The sequence below is a fragment of the Onychomys torridus genome, chromosome 10, assembly GCF_903995425.1.
Source record: "Onychomys torridus chromosome 10, mOncTor1.1, whole genome shotgun sequence".
Lineage (NCBI taxonomy): Eukaryota > Metazoa > Chordata > Mammalia > Rodentia > Cricetidae > Onychomys > Onychomys torridus.
This window is the reverse complement of record NC_050452.1, coordinates 47,337,948-47,359,433: the sequence shown is the minus strand read 5'-3', so window position 1 is coordinate 47,359,433 and position 21,486 is coordinate 47,337,948. Positions and strand designations below refer to the sequence as shown.

Here is a 21,486-nt window from a genome sequence, read left to right as displayed (position 1 = left end):
TGTACAATTCTAAGCTCAATGTGGTTTTGCACTGTCTCTTTTTCCTTTATACCAACAGATAGCCCATCTTAGAGAACAATGACCTAACGGAGAATAAATTATTACATGTTTACAAGATTGTCCCATATCTGCAATGCATATAATACATATTTGGGAGTACTCAGATTACAGAAACTTTACAGTCAAATATGCATTTAATGTGTTTTTTTAAGCAAATTCATTGCAGTTAAAATACTTGGATATTTTATTTCAATCTGTATAAATAAAATACCCTATTTCAATCTATATAATTTTTTTTTAACCTTACTATGTCTTTAAGATGCTTTGTTTAATGCCCAACCAGAACTAAGGAAACTAAGTTTAATAAATATCAAATCAATTTTCCATGTGGAAAAAAAGTGAATACTGTCACCACATACCACATTAGGCAAGGATGAATGAACACAGCTAGTACAAGACAAAAATAACGCGCAATGGAATATCAACTCAGCCTCTAGAAATAAAGCAGCTACTCCATCTACACATGACAGGTCAGGTAAAATGAATACTGTCCACAAAACATCCAGGAAAGAAAGGAAAGTTTCAAACTTAACCAAATAAACTACTTTCTTAGAACTGCAACATTATATTATACAAGGAGCAAATCATCTACATCTTAAAGCCTTTTATTCTGTAAAGAGACTCATTAGCACTCACAGGCATACCTTGACTTGGTTAAGATGGAGTTCCTTGTTATGGCTGCTTCCTCTTTGACTGAGTCCTCATGGGCCCAAAACTCATTCTTTATAGATCTCTTCTATTAAAAAATAAATACATTCATTGCTTTGCATGTTGGTTTAGGTAATTATTTATGCTGTAACCACACTTTACCAAGACCTACAATATTTGTTTTTTTTATTAAACAAATTTAATTGCTTATATCATTTTTCAGTTCAAAACAATTTAAAGAAAAATATCAAACAATTTCTAATGTCCTCAGTATTTAATTTAAATTAATTAATTATATTAACTAAGAATAAGCAATGTTAACTAACAGTAGAACTTACACACTTTTACTCCCCTGTATGATTTGCTTGGTTGTGGATTTTAGCTGTTTCTGTTTCAGACATGCCAGGCAAGTACATTGCCACTGAGCTATACTTCATTAGCTATTTCTTTTGTACCTTTCTCCCATGTTTCTCTTTATCAAGTATAAGAAATAAAATAGTAAATGAGGAGAAGTACTAGAAACAAAACTTGAGTTACTAACCTGAACAAAATGTACAAATGCAAACTTCCAGACTCAGGAAGACTGCCTCTTTGGATAAGGCCAAGAAAAGTCTGAGGAGGTTTATGCTTTATCAATGTTTAATCATTTTAATGTAGTAAGCTACCTTGTGGGAAGTTCTTCAATGCATTATTCTATACTGCTGAAGTCAAAGTGAAAATGTGTCTTCATGGCCCATAGATTGAGATCCATATCTAAAGACATAGCTTATCCTAATTGACCAAGCTGAAGTTTTACTGTTGGCAAATCTCATAGTAAAGCATCATCACAATAGTTTACAGGAAAATGAAAAAGCATGAGTAAGCTACAGAACAAATAACTGCTCATGGAACATAAAATAAAATGAATGAGACTAACCTTGGAACTCTCTAGCCTCTGGAAGAGAAATGTCTCTCCATAAGGAAAGATGGAAGTTGGATTTTCCTCATTTGAATCTTTTGGGGGAATTACAGAATGACAATGGAAAAGATGAATAAGGTGGAATAGTGAAAAAATAAATATAAAAGCATTGTTTAATCATTTTATCGCAATATCACAACTTAAAGATTATCCCACAAGAGTCCAAAAGGATAGGCCCAATTCTTACCTCCCAAGTCAACTCTTCTCGTGGTCTTAATACATATCCCTCACTTGACAAGAAGGTCACTAACTAACACCAGAGTCAGTCACATATGGCCCTGCTAGCCTCCAAAATCCACATGAATAGAACCAAGAATACTGCCTGTGTGCAACAGAATGGCCACAGTGCCATTTAAGCTAGTTCAAAAAACTAAGAATATTTTTAAAAGATGGACCTAAGTTCTAACACTCAATAAACAAATGTAAACAGTTCAGTAATACAGTATCTATGTATCACTTAAAACCTTAGACCTCATTTGATATAATGCCTCTCAGCTACAGCTACTAACATACCTAGAGAGGAGTAATTTCAAGAAAATGTCCTGTATCTTCAAACTGCATTGATCTACAGGAGAGAATCCTCACTATTTGCATTTTTTCTAGGGCAACTTTTTCCAAAAGTACCAGTAGCCAGTCATTTGCTAGCATCTCTCTCTCTCTCTCTCTCTCTCTCTCTCTCTCTCTCTCTCTCTCTCTCTGTGTGTGTGTGTGTGTGTGTGTGTGTGTGTGTTTGTGGGTGTGTATGCACACACACATATATATGTACATATGTGTGTGTATGTATATATATATATATATGTGTGTGTGTGTGTGTGTTTGTGGGTGTGTATGCACACACATATATATATATGTACATATGTGTGTGTATGTATATATATATATATATATGTGTGTGTGTGTGTGTGTGTGTGTGTGTGTGCATATATGTATATATGTATATATATGATGTTCTGGAACTTGTATAAGCAGATTTTCAAATAACAAATAGGAAGATCCAATAAATGATCAACTCACCAAAGCGAGTGTGTCGAACTTTTCATTGTAGCAAAATATTTTTAGGCATAATTAATCTGCAGCTCAGATCACCACAAACCTTTTAATTTAGCTAAATGCCTTTGACTAATAATAAATGAAGACTGTATTTGAAACATAGTTTGATGTGAGCATGCGCAAATTTCCAGGAGTCCCACTGCTCAATTCGTTTGTGTTCATTTATCTTTAAGGTTCTAAAGTAGTATGGCGGTGAGGACAGTCATTGTCATTATCCCCTATTCTACAGGCAGGCTGCTGCCATGATGCAACTCTAACTTTACTTAAGATGATCACATGGGGCTGAACCAATTTATGGACAGTTTAATGCAGACACTCACTTTTCAGTGTCCAGGGTTTTCCAGCTGAGGTAGTCGCGCTTCTTCTCTCACGGAAATAGCTTAAAACAAAAGGAAAAGTTCTGTTATTATGCCACATTGAATTTAGGGTGTAAAGACTTAGAATTTAAGTAGAAACATCAATACTCAAATGTAGAGCTGTCTTGTATTATACTTCAAGGACATATCCCACCCATATGATTTTTTTTATTAAGAAAAAATTTTATTCATTTTATATGCCGACGATTCCCCTCTTCCCTCCTCTCACCCCTCCAGCCTCCCCCTACCAACCTACCCCCTCCTATTCACTTCTACGAGGATGTAAGGCCTACTGCTGTGGAAATATAGGCGGGACAAGCAGAGAAGAGAATTATGGGAGGTGGAAGGCTGGGGAGGACAGACACTGCCAGCCGCCGCCATGAGAAGCAACATGTAAAGACACTGGTAAGCCACAAGCCATGTGGCAAAGTATAGACTAACAGAAATGGGTTAATTTAAGACAGAAGAACTAGATAACAAGAAGCCAGCCACGGCCATACAGTTTGTAAGCAATGTAAGTTTCTGTGTGTTTACTTGGTTGGGTCTGAGTGACTGTGGGACTGTGAGAGAGATTTGTCCTGACTGGGCCAGGCAGGAAAACTCTAACTACAGCCTACCATGGGGAGGTACATTTACTAAAGGCAGGTCTAAGCCCCTCCCCCTTTCCTAAGGCTGTGCAAGGTGTCCCATCATACAAGTGGTTCCAAAAGGCCTGTTCATGCACCCAGGATGGCCTGTGACCAATTTGTTTTGTAGTTAAGATTTAAGGGACATTAAAGACATTACAAGTCACTTAAATCCCTTCCCTATAATACTCAAATTTTCTAAAAATATATTTGCCCATGTTCATATGCATTTCATTTCAAAATTGTTATCATGTATCAGAAACAAACAAGTGGAATAGATGTGAGTATTAATGAAGCTATTTTGGTATGACCTTTATGACATTTTATCAAAAATATATGTTCCATGAAAATACTTCTTCAAATGGTTCACAGTTTGCAAGTCAGTATGACATGTATACAATGAGAGGATAGCATGAAAACAGCAATGAGGGGGCAGACAGTGTACAAAGGAAGTATGAAGTATCTACTGCTCCATGAACGTTTGTTTCAAGCGTCCAAAGGAAGGATCGAGGCATATTTAATTTCTTTTAGATAAACAATTGCCCAAGGAGTTAGAGGCCAAGAAATAACAAAAGAACAGAATCAGTGAAATAGAATATGGACACAATTTAAAACTTGCTATTACAAATAAAATTGGCTTTTATGGGATCAATAAAATGGATACATTTCAGTGAAAGAAAATATGGAGAGATAGAGGATAAAAATGAACAACATCAGAAGTAAAAAGAGAAGTTCTTAATACAGAACCTGAGAACATTAGAGAGAAAAGTTAGTAAGAAAAGGTTTATGCCCAAAGCATTAATGAACTGGACATTATCCATGAATTCAAATGATTACATCTGCAAAGGTTAAACAAAAACTTAATAGTTCTAGTTCTTCCAAAAATGTTAAACTTAGTAATGAATCATCTACTCACAAAACCTCCAGGCCCAAACATTTCAATAATAATTCCAACACACAATTAAAGAAATAATATCAATCCTGAAAATTATATTGGGAAGTAGATGACAAATTTTGGTTCCTCAACTTACCCTGCCAACCCAATGTGAATGATAACTAATTAATCAAAAACATATACATAAATATTGCTCAAGACAAAAATGCAAAATATTAGTAAATCAAGTCAATCAATACATAAAAAGAATAATATAAGCAAGTAAAATTTACAACTAAGACAATAATGTTTGACAGTGAAAAAAATCTAATAAAAACACATTATATTGATATAACAAGACACAACCATTTGTAATAAAAAAGAACTGTCAACACCTAGAAGCAAGCCTCTTTAACTTATAAAGGAGATACTCAAAGAAGTAACTAAGAACTAAATGTTTTCCCAGACAGAAGGGGATCTGCTCCAATCATTTATATTCATAGTATTCCAGTGGTTTTAGCCTAAATAACAAGATGAGCGAAATAATATTGGATGCCTGCAGCCTATGGATATGAAAATGAAAATCATCATCCTGTATATGTTTGGTTGGCTTGTTTGCTGTTGCTTTATTTTGTTTTGCTTTGTTTTTAACTTTTATTCTTCTCTCATATAGTACATGCTGACCACAACTTCTCCTCCCATTCACGCCTCTCAGTCCTTCCTCACACCCCCGTCTCCTCCTTATAACTTCCTTCTCTGTTCCACTGTACACCTGTCAGGATGGCTGAGATAAAAAACACAAGCAACAGCTCATGCTAGCAAGGATATGGAGCAAAGGGAGCACTCCTCCATTGCTGGTGGGAGTGAGAACTAGTCCAGCCACTATGGAAATTAGCTTTTGCTTTAAGGCAGGGTTTTATTACATAGCTCAGGTCAGTCTTGAGTTCACACTGTATCCCAGTCAGGTATTGAACTAGTGGTCCTGGTGCTGCCCTTTTCAAACAAAATCTCAGCAGAAAGAGTTAATATTAAGAACTCTGATAGTTCAACATATCAGCAAAGAATAATTGGGAAAATAACTTTTAAAATTCAATTCTTCTTATAATAGTACATAGCAACATGAAATACCACTAAATTAATTTTTGTAATGAATAAATTGAATAAATAAATGAAGGATTACTGAGGAAAAATAAAAAAGAATTCTTAAACAGATATATCACATTTGTAAATTGGAAGAATCATCAATGTTATTAAAAATTAAATTCTCCCCATAATAGTACACACACATACACACACACGTGTGTGTGTGTGTGTGTGTGTGTGTGTGTGTGTGTGTATGTAAATTCTAAAAGAGAACCCCAAATAATATTCCAATGGGCTTTAAAATCCAGCAGGATTTAAAAATGTATGTTATTAAGATGACTTGAAAGTTTACATATCAATACAAATGAACTAGAATGGTCAACATAAATTTTCAAAGAACAGTAGGATTAGAATACACATACTCTGTAATTTCAATATTTAGTCTAAAACTACATTAATCAAATCAGCAAACCAATAATAAATACTAGACACACACCAAATGAATGAAACAGTCCAGATACAGTTCCACAATCTATGGTCCAATTATTTGTTTAAAATATATACAAATTCTTACCATCAGCTGGAAAGAAAAAGGAAGTCATGAATTTTGCAGGTAAGCAGATGGAACTAGAAAACATCATACTGAACAAGGTAACCCAGACCCAGAAAGACAAACATTCCATGATCTCTATCTGGGGTTTCTAGCTCCAACTATCCAGATATGAATAAACAACCTTGAAGAACTACAGAAATCTGGAAAGTTAAAAAAGGACCATTGTAGAGGTTAGAAGGGTGAAGGAGCAATAGAGAGGGAACAGCAGAACACAAGAGATGTGAGGGGGAAATGGGGAAAAATGAGAGAGCTCTATATTGGGATATTGGAGATAAATACAGAAGGAGGAGGATAAAATAACAGTAAAATGTCTGAAAAAGTCATAAGGAATCAAACTATTAACTACATACCTAAAAATATCTAACACACACACACGCATGCACACGTCAGTGTATAAATATACATATACAGTTTAAATGTAATTATCTGATCTGGACTGACAATGTTCCACCAAGAGCCAGAGACTAACAAAAATCCCATCACCAGGCATTAGAAGTCCTCTTTTAAGTTGTTGGTCATGGTGGTCCAAGAGACTCCTAAAACTTTATAGGCTACTCCTATTACACCTGGTTGTCTTTCATATGGGGAATATAAGTCCCTATTGTTGAAGACACCACATGCTTCAGATACAGGGCCCAAAGATTGGATGATAGATCTGACCTGAAAGCTTCCTCCCTGAGGACTAGCTTTCATGGTACCAGAAGGCATAGTTAGGCAAGTTTTCAAAAGAAGGAAACAACCTTCCCAGCTATGGCACCTATGAACCATAACAACAACCAGAGTTGCATGACCCTGAGGGTTCAATATGGGGATGCACACCTTGACATTAACCAACAACTCTCTAGTTGGTCTTAGAGACCCACTCAATAAGAAGGAAATTGTGTCTCACACTGGAACCTTAAGCAACTGCCCAGGGCAAGTGAGCTCATGTGTCTGGGAGGGGAACCTACAATCTTCATTTTACTACACCAGTACAATCCCTAACTACATTTTATGTGTCCTTATACCACAAATACAAGTGGTTCTCCCCTCTCACCAAGTTAACTACTCTCTGTAACAGACATAGACCATTACAAACAACTACAACTGATCACAACACAGAGTGTGGAACTCAGCCCCAGCTGACACATCTATAAAACAATTCCGGCACATAAGGCTGAGGGATCACTGTGGAAGAAAGGATATAAATACTGTAAGAGCCAGAGGAACACCAAGTTCTCTATGGGATTGTGTCTCCTAGAAATGTCAGCAAAGCTATACCCATGAAGTCTGTAGAGCATGGATGCCTGAAGATGACCTGAACAAGGAGGACAGCAGGAAGCATGCTAATAACCCAAAACAAAGAACTAGGGGCAGTTAAACAATGCTGAGAGCAGGAGAAATAGTCTTATCTGGGAAAAGAATGCCAACTGGTTATCCAATACCACTTGGTCACCCCTGAAAACACATACATACAGGTAAGATATGGACGGAGTCGGTTATTTTTTATACGTAGACAGTGAACAGAATAATGGAAGACATTTGATATGAAATTTAAAAGTGGGCTGGAGAAATTGCTCAGTGGTTAAAGCACTTTGCAGGGGTCCAGGGTTCAGTTCCAAGGACCCAGTCAGGTGGTTCACAACTCCCTCTACCCCTAACTCCTGATATCCAACATTCTCTTTTCTTCTCTGAGGACATGTGAACTCACAGGCACGCACACACACACACACACACACAGACACACACACACACACACACACACACACACACACACACACACACACAGCACGCACACACACATACATAATTAAAAGTAAAATGTCTTTTCCGAAAATAAGTAGAACCAGGGATGGGGCACCCTCCTGGGGATGGGGAAGGGGCGAGGGAGACGGTATTAGCAGAGGGAAGGAGAGGAGAATGAAGTCTGATATATATGAAGATATCATAAGGAAACGTATTGCTTTGTGTGTTAACATTAAAAAAAACTGAAAATTTATTTAGTAACAATTACAACCCTCAATTAAAAAAATAACAAAATGGCTTATCCTTCAAGTACTAGAATGTCTTAACAATGTTCATGTGATCAATGCTGGACCTTCAACAGTCTCATAAAGGAGTGACATATGATGTCACGCAAAAAAGCTCTTATCCTGCCCACTGTCTCCACTTCCGATGGTCAGGCATACCCCATTCTAGTTCATTGCCCTTGAGGCTCACAGCAGGTTGTCTTTAATATATTAGACATAAAGTATCAGACCATTTCCCTGTGCACACATGCTTCTGTTGGATCTGGGTCTACAGTCTCTGAGTCTGCCTTTACTGTACCATCCTCACCATCATCCTCACCACCTTTGTGGGCTTTTCATGTTGACTACAGGATGAAACACCCTACGAGGAAAACCAGGTCTACCAAAATATGGGAGTTAAAAAATGGTCACCTTATCTCACAAATACTCCATCCACTTTGTAGATGTGCATAAAATATTTAAAGTCCAAAACACAGAAGCTACTGGGCTCATAGCCCTTCTTTGAGAAAACCTCAGTCTCCTTCTGGAGGGTTTGCTTGCTTTGCTAAATAAACTTTGGCCTTGCCCTTTGTGTCTCTCAACTAATTTTGTTCCATCTAGAAGCTAAGAACTAAGAGATCCCCATAACAAAAGGCTTTGCTTTCTTGTTCTGAGAGATGGCACTTGGAGAGTAATCCCCCACGCCCACCTGACTTGTATAAAGTAATGAATCCTCCTTCACCTTTTATTTCCATGTTGTGCTTACTGTTCTGCCCTCCTCAAGGGGTGACTCATTGTTCTCAGAGCTCCTGACCCAGCCTCAAGCCTGGCTCTGCCTGGCTCCTCCCACTGTCTGCTCATATCAAGAGAAAATGATAAAATATATAAAATGAAAAGATGACTGTATTACAGTTTGGCCAAAACTGGGGAATAAGCCCAAATTTAGCAGGGTCCCCTCCTCCCTACATTGTATTATATAATTCATAGAAAAGACACATTGAAAGAGAGGAAATATGCGTGTATAGAGGCAGCTGTGGACTCTGTTTTCTCAGCTCTCAGAGATAAGTTCTCTTGGTTCCAGAAGCCAGGGCCTCTGCTGACTGGCCATCTCCACCCTCAATTATTTTGTGGAGTTAAAAAAAAAAAAAGCAATTTAAAAAGATACTTCATGAGTCCATTCACCATTGTGTTTGGTTATGTAAGAGCTCAGCAAAAGAGAGAGAGAGAGAGAGAGAGAGAGAGAGAGAGAGAGAGAGAGAGAGAGAGAAAGAAAGAGAAAGAGAAAGAGAAAGAGAAAGAGAAAGAGAAAGAAAAGGGGTCAATTGTCACTATATTTATTAAGGGAAAACAATGGTTTGTCCTTTCAGTAAGTCTAAGATGTTCATTTGCTTTGTAAAGTCTTTAAAAGGAACTCTCAACATTTGTAACAGTGAAAACGTTTCAACAGTGCCCTGGGGGACTAAATTATCTTTTAATATAATATTCATAAGTTAGTGCATACAATACATACCAACATGTTAAGGTCTTCATTTTAGTACTGAGACACCAAGATACAGAATAACACCACATTCAAACATCTGCAGTGGTTAGGAGTGGTGGCAGCCTCAAGTGTCTGGCACTGAAGAAACTATAGTAGGACTACTGGGAGTCACAGGACAGACATGTGACACAGGGAGACAGACCCTTTCCCCGAACCGAAGTGGTCTATGGCTACTGTACTGCATCTGTGGTAAAGGCTGAAAACCGTGCAACGGAGAATGAACATAAACTTGAGAGTACAGATGACTTCAGACATGGCAGGAAGAACCAAGCAGGCTGACATGAGGATTTCTCAACCAACTAAGGTTTGGGTCTACTATGAAAAGATGTGATTTTTTTTTTTTTCTGCTTCGTGTTTTGTGGTAACTGTCTCTGTTTTACATAGTTTTGGGATGCGTGTCATTTTCTAACTTATGAATAATTTTGTTGATTATGAAAGTATTGGATAAAAAAAAAAGGAAAAAGAATAACTTAATTAAGTGAATATTCAGTACACCCATAGAGATTATTTTCACATGGTGGTGGCGGTGATGGTGTGTGTGTGTGTGTGTGTGTGTGTGTGTGTGTGTGTGTGTGTGTAGCATGCGGTGAATGTTCAGGTGTTCCTACCCATGATATACATGTGAAGGGCAAAGAAAGACCAACTGAAAGACCAATAAACCCTTAGGGATCCACCTATCTGAGCTAGGGTTATAGGTCTACGATACCAGGCCTGGCTTATATTAGAGTAGGTGGGATTCAAACTCAGGTCTCCATGCTTACACAGCAAATGATCTCCCCTACTGAACCATCTCTCCAGCTCCTTTTCCACAGATTTTTTAATCAGGATAATTGCCAAGAAATGCACTGATACACATACTATTTGGGCAAGGCAGTCAAACCCCAGACATAATCAATCATGTTCCCTGTATGGATCTTCATTTCAAAGAATGTTTTTAAAACTGCAGTTACTACAGTGATAACCAATGTCAGGACAGACTTGAAGCCAAAAGGGGAACAACCACATTCCTTAGGCAGCAGTTTCAAGGTGCCCTGAGTTTACATAATATCTATCTAACACAGGCAAATCTATGTTCAGAAAACTATGCTTACCTACAGCATAGACCAGTAATGTAAAATTCAAAATGCACAAGTCAATCTCTACCTGTGAGCATCTCAGAAATGCCTGTAGACTAGAAACAAGTGGTCATTATGAAGGGCTGCTGTACCCTAGTCAACTACATTATCATGGAAATTTTTAAATTGACTAGCCCAACTTGTGGTTTAGTATATGCTTGTTTTAAGCAAAATGCTTTTTTGTTTACAGGAAAGTATAAATTAATGACCTTTTAATTTAATGAAGTCCTAAGCATATGGATACACACTCTTACCCTCTAAAGATAAATCTATTATTTAAATTTGAATTATGTGTTCAATTCAGAAATTTGAAGGTCTTAAAATATTTGTCAGATTTTTCATTTTATTTTATTTTTCATATTATTTTATTTACCTAATAAGGCACAGCAGGTAAAGGTGCTTTCTGCCAAGCCTGAGGTCCTGTGTTTGATTCCCAGGATCCACAGGATGGAAAGAGAGAAGAAATTCTTACAAGTTTTCCTCTGGTCTCTACATATAAAACAAACTAAAATAATTTTTGAAAGGATACATTGTTTTAAATAAAGCTCTAAAAAGAACAAAAGCTGAATTTTAGGACTCATCAGAATTTTTCTGCTGTTCTGTAAAATGCAAAGCTTTCCTTCAACATGAAATATGACGTTGATTCTTGCTCCAAAGCTGTCTAGATTTCCTCTACAGGTATTATTGCCTGGGTTCAACACTACTTAGATTATAGTAAAAGTGATTTTACCCACTCTACCTGATTCCTAACACCATTCTTAGGATCCCTTGGGAGTCATTATCAACAAACTGAAAACTGATACTTGATCCCTGCATTTTAACCTTCTAATATTTGTGTTTTCCTGACTTTAACAGCAGTATCTGCAGCCTCTCATAACTTTAGGGTTACTGGCAGTGGCTCTGACACCCCCAGGTCAGTTGGAAATGTCTTTTCCTTCCACAGCAAGGTCAACATCCTGGGGTCAGCTGGAGTAGTTATGGGAAATAGATCTCCTTCACTTTTCAGTTTCCCTAATATGAAAATCTCTGAGTAAGAAAAATGAAGTAGTCTAGATCTAGACAAGCATGGGGCAACACAGGGGTGTGGGGGTGCAAATCACATGGGGCAGAGGACTGACACAATCACAGAGCTGTGTTGCAGCAAGACTACCTCCACTCTCCTAGGGCCAACAGGACCTACCAAAGATGACTGCTAACTTTCCATAGTAAAGGAGGAAAGGGAATGGAACATATTTCTTTTAGTGGCTTAAGATACATGTTCTTCCTCCACCAGGACTATCCTGCATGAAATTACAGGACACTCCCAGAATTCCTAAAGAAAACAGCAAGAGGCTAGTTACTTTCTGTTCTAGGATCCTAAGAAACAGCACAACCCAAAGTGGAGATAGTAAAAGAGGAAGCTAGCCTGGCATTCACTGCCCTCCCCTACCACACTAGACCTACTCCCCAGAGAAAAGGAACAGGTGTGAATTCAGAACAAGTCAAGGCAAGAAGAGAAACAATCCATTGACCTAGAATGTTAACCATGTCTGAAAAGTTAGGAGAGACGACTGAAAAAGGAGACAAAGAAATATTGTTATCTGGTACAAAAAAAAAATGCAATATCTTTTGTAGATGTTATTATTTGACCAAAAGAGAAACTCCCATTCTGTAATCCACAGATGTATTTGAAGGGTGATATTATAGCACTATGAAACTGTGCATGTGCTATCTGTAATGCAGAAGGCCACAAGGAAAAACAGAGAGTGGCCTTCAGGAAATATTTTCATTTGCTTACTCTTTTTATGATCTGAATACCTCCCGAGAGCTCAGATAACAAGCATGCACCACCACACCTGGTTTATTCAGTGCTAATGGTCATCTAATCTAGGGCTCCTTGCATGCTAGGAAAACATGCCCAACTGGGCTACATCCCCAACTTCTCCCATTCCTAAGGCATGCGGATATTTCTCTTTACTCCAAGATAGAAAAAAAAAAGGAGAGATTTCAATGACCAAGTCTAAAAACTACACTGTGAACAATGCACAGACATCCAGCACTAGATTATTTATAACTAATCTTAATGTTATTTTACTTCTAAACGTTAAAGGTTCTCAGTTTTAATATCAATAGGCTTTCATGTGATATGGAGATTGTTTCCTTCCAAAGGAGTCAAAACTATACCACTCTGGCATTTGAACTATTTTAAATTAAAGGCGCTTCATGTCAGTGTTTAAAAGCAGCAGGTGGGAGGGCACTGCTTTAACCTTGGCACTATTTCTTAAAAGCAAAAGATGAAATTTCCCAGTGAAAAGAATAGCATCCTTATCATCAAGGACTTCATAAAAAAAGAAAGAAAGAAAGAAAGAAAGGAAGGAAGGAAGGAAGGAAGAAAGAAAGAAAGAAAGGAAGGAAGGAAGGAAGGAAGAAAGAAAGAAAGAAAGAAACCCTTAGCTTTTGTTTACATTTTCCACAGAATTAGTTTCCTTTTTATAACTGGCTACCCTTTGCCCCATTCAATTTGTAAGGGTGTTCATGGTTTCTTTTCTGTTTCTTCTCTATGAGGGTTCCTTTGCCAGTAATTCTTATCCTTGCTTGTGATGTGTTCTCCTCTTATTCTGGCATCCATCTAATTCTATACCATTTGGACTCTCAAAGATTGAGGGTGCAGCACTACAGGTCCTGTGCAGCTACTACATATGAGCATCAATAGTCTCTAAAACTTGCAAAAAGTAGCACATGCCACCTGACTCAGACCTAGTGTTTCTCATCTCACAGTATCTGCCAGGGCTACCAAGGGATTTGGTTTTGCTGTATACACTCACAGTAGACCCGTCTCTCACAGAGAAAGCTTCTGACATAGGAAGACTTGTAGGCTTTTCCATTCATTTAACTCTTCAAATTTAGCAAGTATTTTAAAGTTTGAAGGTTGCACAATAATGACTAATCTACAACCTGGTCAAATTCATATGTATGCAATTTTTTTTTTTTTTGAAAAATCAGTATTAAGAAGTTGAGTTCCACTACACCAGCATGCCATGATAACCCTAAGGGTATCATAGAGGCATGCTCACCATGGTAATAACCAACAACTTTCTAATTAGACTCAAGACCCATTCAAGGAGAGGGAAATCATATTTGGTACTGGAAACCTAGCCAACTGCCCAGGACTAGTGAAGTCATGAATCTTGAATGAGTACCTACAACTGTCAGTTTACTAAACCAGCATAATCCCTCGATAGTATTATATTTACCCTTATCCCCAGATATGTGTAGTCTTTACCCTCATCCAAGAAAAGTCTCAGTTCAACAGACAAAGACTATTACAGAAAACTATAACCAATCAAAATGTGGAGCTATGGATCCAATGCCTAGATACATCTACAAAACAAATTCCATACTTAGGGCTCAAGGAATATTGTAAAAGAGGAGCCAGAAAGATCTGAAGAGTCGAGGATCAGGATGTTTGCTGTGAGACTATAATTTCAGGACCGATACCCCTGAAGTCCCACTGATTTGACTGCCTAAACATGATCTGAACAAGGAAAACAACAGTAGACATGACAATGTCGACTGGAAAAAGTGGTCATTCCACAAGGTCTCACCCTACACAAAGAACTAGACAGGCAACTAAGGAATGCTGAGAGTCAGACACATAGACTTCCTAAGAAAAGAGCACACCAATTAGTTATCCAACACCAAAGGTCAGCCCTGAAAAAATATATACATTAACATTATACAGACCAAGCAGGTTGTATTTAGGAATGCATATACATTTATGCATGTAGCAACAATGAATGAAAAAAAGAGTCCATGAATTTGAAAGAAAGCAAGGAAGGAATCATAGGTTTAGGAGAGAGGAAGGGGAAGAGATAAATGATGTAACTCGACTAGAGTTGTTACTTTGGAAATTATGGAGAGGACAGCTCTATAATTACATTCCATCACACTAGCATCCAGTGCTCCAGTCATGATCCCAAATAGACCCAGCAGTGTAACCAAGCAGACCCAACCAGTTTAACCAGTGTAACCAGTAACCAAAGTGTTCTTTGTTTAAATTATTTAATATTTTAATACTATTATACTTTTGTTATACAATGCATTGTTTTTTTACCAATATACTAACATCTTCCTTTATGATCTCAAGATATATTTCATATGCTGAACTTTCAGTCAACATATTCCAATAATTGTATATAAGGAGGAATGTGGTGTTTGCTCAGTTTTTTTTTTTTTTCTTATACTATAGTCATATTCCTCGGGTATCTAGTTATGGAGATTTTTAAACTCAAGTTACTTTGGGTGTGTTGCCTAGTGTTTCTAAAAATAAATAATGAATGGCAAAAAAGAAGGGGAAAAGAAGCTGGGTTCTAGACATTATAGAGCAAGCTAAGCCCTTGCTTGTGACATTATTACCGCTGATTTCTGGTAAACACCAGGTTTCTTCTTGTCTGATGTCACTGAGACTTTATTGCAATGAAATCTCAGTTCCCTGCCCCTGAGATCCTGAGAAAATTAACCTCAGGTCACTACTTAATGAGTAAGACACAATGAGAACCATCCCTCTTTCTAGGGCCTCTGAAGAACAGACAACCAACTGGAAATTATGGAGCAAGCTAGGGCCTGTATATTTGAGAGATGATATTTTTATTGCTGATTTCCAGCAAACACCAGGCTTTGCTATTGATATCATGCCCATCATAACAAAGGGAAATGAATTAGGGTCTCTGCCCTCATAGACTTTATGTTCCAATATATTAGAAATACTTAAATTCAACCAAATCATAAATTGCTACACTTTACAATGATGTCGTGTTACCTCTTCTCTTGCAAATACAATTTCAATTACTAAGGGTCCCACAGGACGAAAGAATCAGTAGCAGCCACAGATTCGGGCTGCAAAAGAGCCTCTGCAGAAATCCTGCTGGCCTGGAGTGTGTGCAGGAAGCCTGAAGAGCTCTACAGTAGGTATCAAGCCTGAATCTCATCTGAATGCCCAGTAGAGACGTGTGTTAGCTATCAGCAGAAAGATGGGTGAGTCATACCTAATCCATTCCTGGAGAAAACCCCAACTACTTAAGGTATAACTGATAAGTGGTGAAAGGTTCTCTTGGTTGTAAGTCAGCTTCTCTGACATTGCCTAGCCATCTCAGAATACTTGCAACCCATTTGTATTTGGTAGGGCCCCTCTCACTGGGGTTCTAGAGGTCTCTGGCCCACAAACATGGCTTCATACTGTGGTTCTGACATCTTTTTACTCTTGTCTTCTGTACTAGACTGCAACCTTTTTTGTTTTCTATATCCCCCTGCCTAGCACACATACTTCCAAGTTCAACAGATTTGTGTTGAATTATTGATCAGTGCCAAGCACTGTGCCAGGCAATGAGAAACTGGCATTAAAAGTGCATTCCCTGCCAAAGAGTAAATAATGAAGTAGAGAGACGGAGTCAGCAATTCAAACACATGATCTATGCTAATAGAACACAGTACTGGATGAGGAAAGAGGATAAAGGAAGGAATATCCAGGGAACAAGGGGAATGGATGTTGCCCCAGTGAAACAAGGAAAGGCTACATTCCCCAGTGGCTATGAAACAGACTCTGGGGAGTTACAGGCAGTACAAATAACATGGGGGGGGGGGGGCAAAACATCTGGAAAAAACAACAACAGAAAGGCTGGTTCAGATATCCAGAGGTCAAATACACAGAGGTTAGCCTTAGGAAGGAACTCTGAAAATACTGTCGTTAAACATGAATAAAGTCTCCCATATTGAATACAGAACATTTCTATAACACTTCTTACCTCCCTGAAATTGCTTTTGTTGGCCCTGGGATCTCTGGTACAGGTCGATGTCTTAGCAGAAATGACCGAGACGGTCTGGAGACCAACTTGCTCCGGCTTCTCATGGGTGTATGGACTGGTGATGAAGGAACATACAGATCATTCACAACCATCTCTCCTTGAAACTGAAAGAACGGGGATGGAGGGGAGCTTCCTAATGAGCCATTGGTACCATTTCCAGAATGTGTTTCTGATGTTGGATAGTCCACAGAGGGAAGACATTCAGGGTTTGTGCTAAGAGCCTTGCTGGAATTTTCTGATATCAAGCTGACTTTTCCTGTTTGTTCTTCTCCAGCTGTACAGTCCACAGCCTTCTGGGTAATCAAAGAATCTATTTTAACATTTACACCACCAAATAAAGAATCTTGTGAAGAATCCACAGTCTGGTGTTGCTCTTCTTTTGGAAAGGGCAGGTCTTGTGGAGAAAGGGATAGCTTATCTTGTGATTTAGGAGACTGGCAATTTCCTACACCAAAGGTGCTCATTGTAACTGTCTCCAACCGTGTCAGGCCTGCTCTAGGAATACTAACGGAACCAGAAAACTCTACACAGGTGTTGTTGCTGGAAGATGGAGGATTGTGAGACTCTTCTAGGGTGTTGCCATTCTTTGTTTTATGAACATTTGCATATATTGGGATGTCTTGCATTTTTGAAAAGATCATTTGTAACTGTTTAAGTATCCTCCTGCGGTGTCCTGTTGGTGAGATTCCAATCTGGTGTAGCACACTATCATTTATCGATGTACAGTCCTTCACAGTATAAAAGCCAAATTCACGGAAATGTAAGAGGTACTGCTCCAAATTTATGCTCATTAGGAAATCTCTGATGTCCACATTTACTTCACTGACTGAGGACATAATGGTGGCTTCATTACTACCTGAGTTTTAAGAAGCAGCACAACAAGACACACACAAGGATGTACTTCTTACAGGTTTTTTCCTCTATCACTTTTTATAATGTTTTCAGAATGTTATTTCTGGTTTTAGAATGTTATTTCTGTTTGTATGCTGAAGCCTGAAAAAAATTAGGATATTTTCATTATTATGAAATATAATACATACATACATACATATAGATAGATAGATACATATATATACATACACATACATATACAAACATCATTTCTTTCAGTGGTGTTAAGAATCATGCCAAAATCTTCAGACATGCTAAGAAGCACTTTCCCCCCAAACTTCATTCTCAGCCCAGGATCCTTCAATTAGGAAAGGCTAGTTTTACATTAAACTTACCCTGTGGAAACAAAATAGACATTAAGGGTACATTTGCTACCTGCTGAGATTGGATTCTTTGGTGCATTAAAAGCCAATCTCTAGGCTTAACACAAAGCTTCAGGGCAGAAATGCCATGATAATATCAAAAGTTTTTAGAAAAAGAAAAAGAAAATGAATCTCACAGATACAAGGTATATACATGTGAAAACAAGTTTATTTTTATCACAAGTAAAATGAGAAGAAAGACCAGTCCTCAAAGCATTTGTGAAACAATTTTATACTGGTCACCAAAAAAAAAAATAAAAAACAAGTAAGAATAAGCATTCACAAAGGTAGAATCACACAACTGGGTAAGATAAAGACCTGGTTAATATTCTATGTACAGGGCAATACAATAATATCTGAAGAGAGTAATTCCCTGAATAAAATTCCAAGTGCTACTAGGAACTTCCCAAGGCTTACTATCTTCTAGTCAAATAGTAAGCAGACACAAGACTTAGAATTAATATTAAATATTTACAGGGTGGTGTGTTAAACTAGAACCCTCAAGTCACTGACAGTTTTAAGGTCTAAAAGTTCCTGGTAATTTTTCTTCACTGTTGCTCAATATGAGTAACTTGTTAGTTTCTGACTGTTAAGAAGCAGACCCTCTTGCACTTTACACTTCAAAAGAGCAGGTGGCATTAAGTGTTAACAATTAATATCAACATGCAAGATAACACCAGCTGAACAATAATTTAGGTAATTCTTAAGTACATTAATTAACAGGACATTAATTAATATCTCTCTCTCTCTCTCTCTCTCTCTCTTCTTTTCTTCTCTTTTCTTTTCTTTCTTTCTTTTTCGGTAGTAAAGATGGAGCCAAGGACCCTGTTCATGCTGTGTCAGCACTCTTTATCATGGAGTGACACTCCCTACCCTTTCTACTTTCTAAATAAAGCTTACAATGATCTCAATGGTCTTGAACTGATTCTTTAGCCAAATCCATGAAGCATTAAACTCATCCAAGAGTAGCAAAGCATTACAGGTGTGTGCCCCCAGGTGTAGCATCATCGGCCTTTTAAAAAGCTAACTGATATCAGTGCTAGATATATGGGTGTGTTGAGTATATGCAGCTATCTATACCTCACGCTTCAAGGAAATAAAAAATAACTGTATAAAAGTTACAACACAACATAAAACAAACAAGATAAAATTCCCTAAGCAATTTCCTTACTGCAGTGTGTCTGGAAACCACAACTGCTATTGCCCTCCAAAGGTCACTGGATAGATTTAGCATGTTCCAGGGAACAAATGTTACAAGCTATTGCCTTGAATATTTAAAAAGATCAGCAAACACTGTCAAAAGAGAGAGTTTCAGAGAACACCCACCTTCATCAGGCCTTACAACAGAAGCAGAGAAGTTAAGATGCCAGAGAGGAAAGCAGGAAATGCCTGAGTCAGGGTGGGTATGGGGGAGGGAGCTAACCCACACTACCAAATACAGCTGATTGTGCAAACTTTCTTCTTTGGTTTTTTTTTTGTTTGTTTTTTTTTTTTCAGGACACTGGCTGGAACTAACTGCTACAATGTATAAAATAAGTGAGTTTAGAATCCAGCATGTTGTAAGTTATAAACACAATGAATTGCTTAATAATTTTAAAGGCTCAGAAGCACTGTCCCTTTGGGAAAAATAAATTCCAAATGGCACAGCCATGGCCACCAGCCCTCCAAATAAACCCATTAGCACAAAAAAAAATTTTAACAAAACATATACATATCCAAAGAAAATTTCAGATCTTTCCATAAGTATCATCCATCTACCACCCAGTCACCCAAATCTGAGACCCAGATTTGAAAACCTCAGCATACCCTTGTCTCACTAAGTACATACAAGGAACAGGAAAACTACTGATGTTATTCTTTGCTACAGACTAAGCTGTGACCTCCACCCTAAAATCCCCATGCTAAAGCCTTACCCTTCAATGGGACTAGATTTGGAGACAGTGATTTCTGGGAACTAATTTCTTAAATGATGCTGTTCTGATACAACAGGATTAGATCCTTATAAGAAAAACCACAGAGCTTGTTATTTCCCTGCCCAGGTCATAACAACTCCACCCAACTGACGGCATGGCAAGAAGAGAGCTCCCACAAGAACAGAATCAGAAACTGCAAGCCAGCAACTTGACTCAGCCTCTAGAACTATGAAAAATGCATGTCTGTTCTTTAAGCCACACAGACTTCAGTATTTTGTTGTATCAACTGGTCTCACTCACATACTCTTCCATTCTCACTGCCTGTGCTATGGCCCAGGACCTGCTAATACCTTTTGCCTGAAAAAAACTGCAACTGTTTCTGAATAAAACCCTCATTCCACGTATCAGTGAATTATCAAAAATCATGGTCTCAAAACTGTCAGATTGAACTTTCTTATAGTGCCATGCCACATGCTAGCCTCTTGTGCAATAAAATAATAATAATAATAAAAATAGCAGCAGATTCTACTGATGCAAACAGCAAGCATATACCTTGTAAATGTTTCCTTGAAGGAAGTCAATCCTGTTAAGAACTCTACTATTATATTCAAACTATTTCAAACAGTCTGAGAGCACCCCTTATTATTCACTTCACCTCGTTGTTAACTGTTTTTCCTCTGAGGCAGGAAGCTCGTTATTTTTGTTCCTTTAGCATATGTTACATCTGCTTGTCTATGCACCATGTATAGTTCTGAGGAGGCAGGTATTACCTCCTCTAAGAAGGTAACAGTTGGACCTCTAAAATAGAACAGCATGCCATTTTCTCCATATGTATCTATAGCTAGTGCTTAGAATATGAGTTATGGAACTGGACTAGTCAGGGATAGAAGTGGTTGAAGAACACAGATTACTAGATTTGTTTGTTGTGTGTGCATCTGTGTTGTTCTTGTACACAGTCTTTTCTTCAACAGTACATACTTTATTTCCTGGGTGTCTGAACCAAGAGTAGATACATCAGTGTTCTATTCATAACCATCTCTCTGCTACCATTCAACATGCTAAGTATGGCTACAAGACAATTTTGGAGACATGGAAGAGGCTCTCTACCCATAGACCTTGCAGTTCTTTACACTTTAATAATACTAGATCTGTTTTCCAGTCACCTGACTTTTTAACAGTCTGACTTCAAGGGCTGAGCAACCAATGGTGTTCACATATCTATCTTTCCTAGGAGGAGACTTTAGTTCCAAAGAAATTAATGAGGTACAAAGAGACAGGACTACTCTTAAATATGAGACAGCAGCAGCCCACTGTGCTTTGACTTCCCAGGGGTTATTGGGAGGCATGGTTTGACTCAGTGGCTCTCCAGAGACTGGTGTAGGAATCTGCTAGACAGCAACACCTCCAGATAGCAGGACCAGAAATGTCTCTTCACACCCTCCAAATGTGATTGGGTTGTGTACTGAAACTTGGTAATTAAGAGTTCCAAATCCTCTACAGTTCCCAAGCCTGCTCTAAAGCAACCCACTCTAGTGCACTTTATCACACATTTTGCTTGAGGGGAAAACC

The 21,486-nt window shown here is 38.0% G+C and overlaps 2 protein-coding genes across 3 annotated transcripts in view; both read right to left on the bottom strand.

The window, feature by feature from the left end:
• Nucleotides 1–17,701, bottom strand: part of Arap2 (ArfGAP with RhoGAP domain, ankyrin repeat and PH domain 2) — a 159,368-nt gene extending 141,667 nt beyond the window's left edge. The window contains exons 1-4 of one of the 2 annotated variants that reach the window (XM_036201451.1): nucleotides 16,692–17,701; nucleotides 3,037–3,095; nucleotides 1,625–1,701; nucleotides 705–796 (exon numbers count right to left, since the gene is read on the bottom strand). In XM_036201451.1, coding sequence (XP_036057344.1) covers nucleotides 705–796; nucleotides 1,625–1,701; nucleotides 3,037–3,095; nucleotides 16,692–17,587 — 1,124 coding nt within the window. In that variant the 5' untranslated portion in view covers nucleotides 17,588–17,701. The remainder of the gene's footprint in view (nucleotides 1–704; nucleotides 797–1,624; nucleotides 1,702–3,036; nucleotides 3,096–16,691) is intronic. The other variant, XM_036201452.1, reaches the window with a different exon arrangement.
• Nucleotides 17,682–21,486, bottom strand: part of LOC118591886 (nascent polypeptide-associated complex subunit alpha, muscle-specific form-like) — a 30,477-nt gene continuing 26,672 nt past the window's right edge. The window contains exon 3 of the mRNA XM_036200341.1: nucleotides 17,682–17,744. Coding sequence (XP_036056234.1) covers nucleotides 17,721–17,744 — 24 coding nt within the window. The 3' untranslated portion in view covers nucleotides 17,682–17,720. The remainder of the gene's footprint in view (nucleotides 17,745–21,486) is intronic.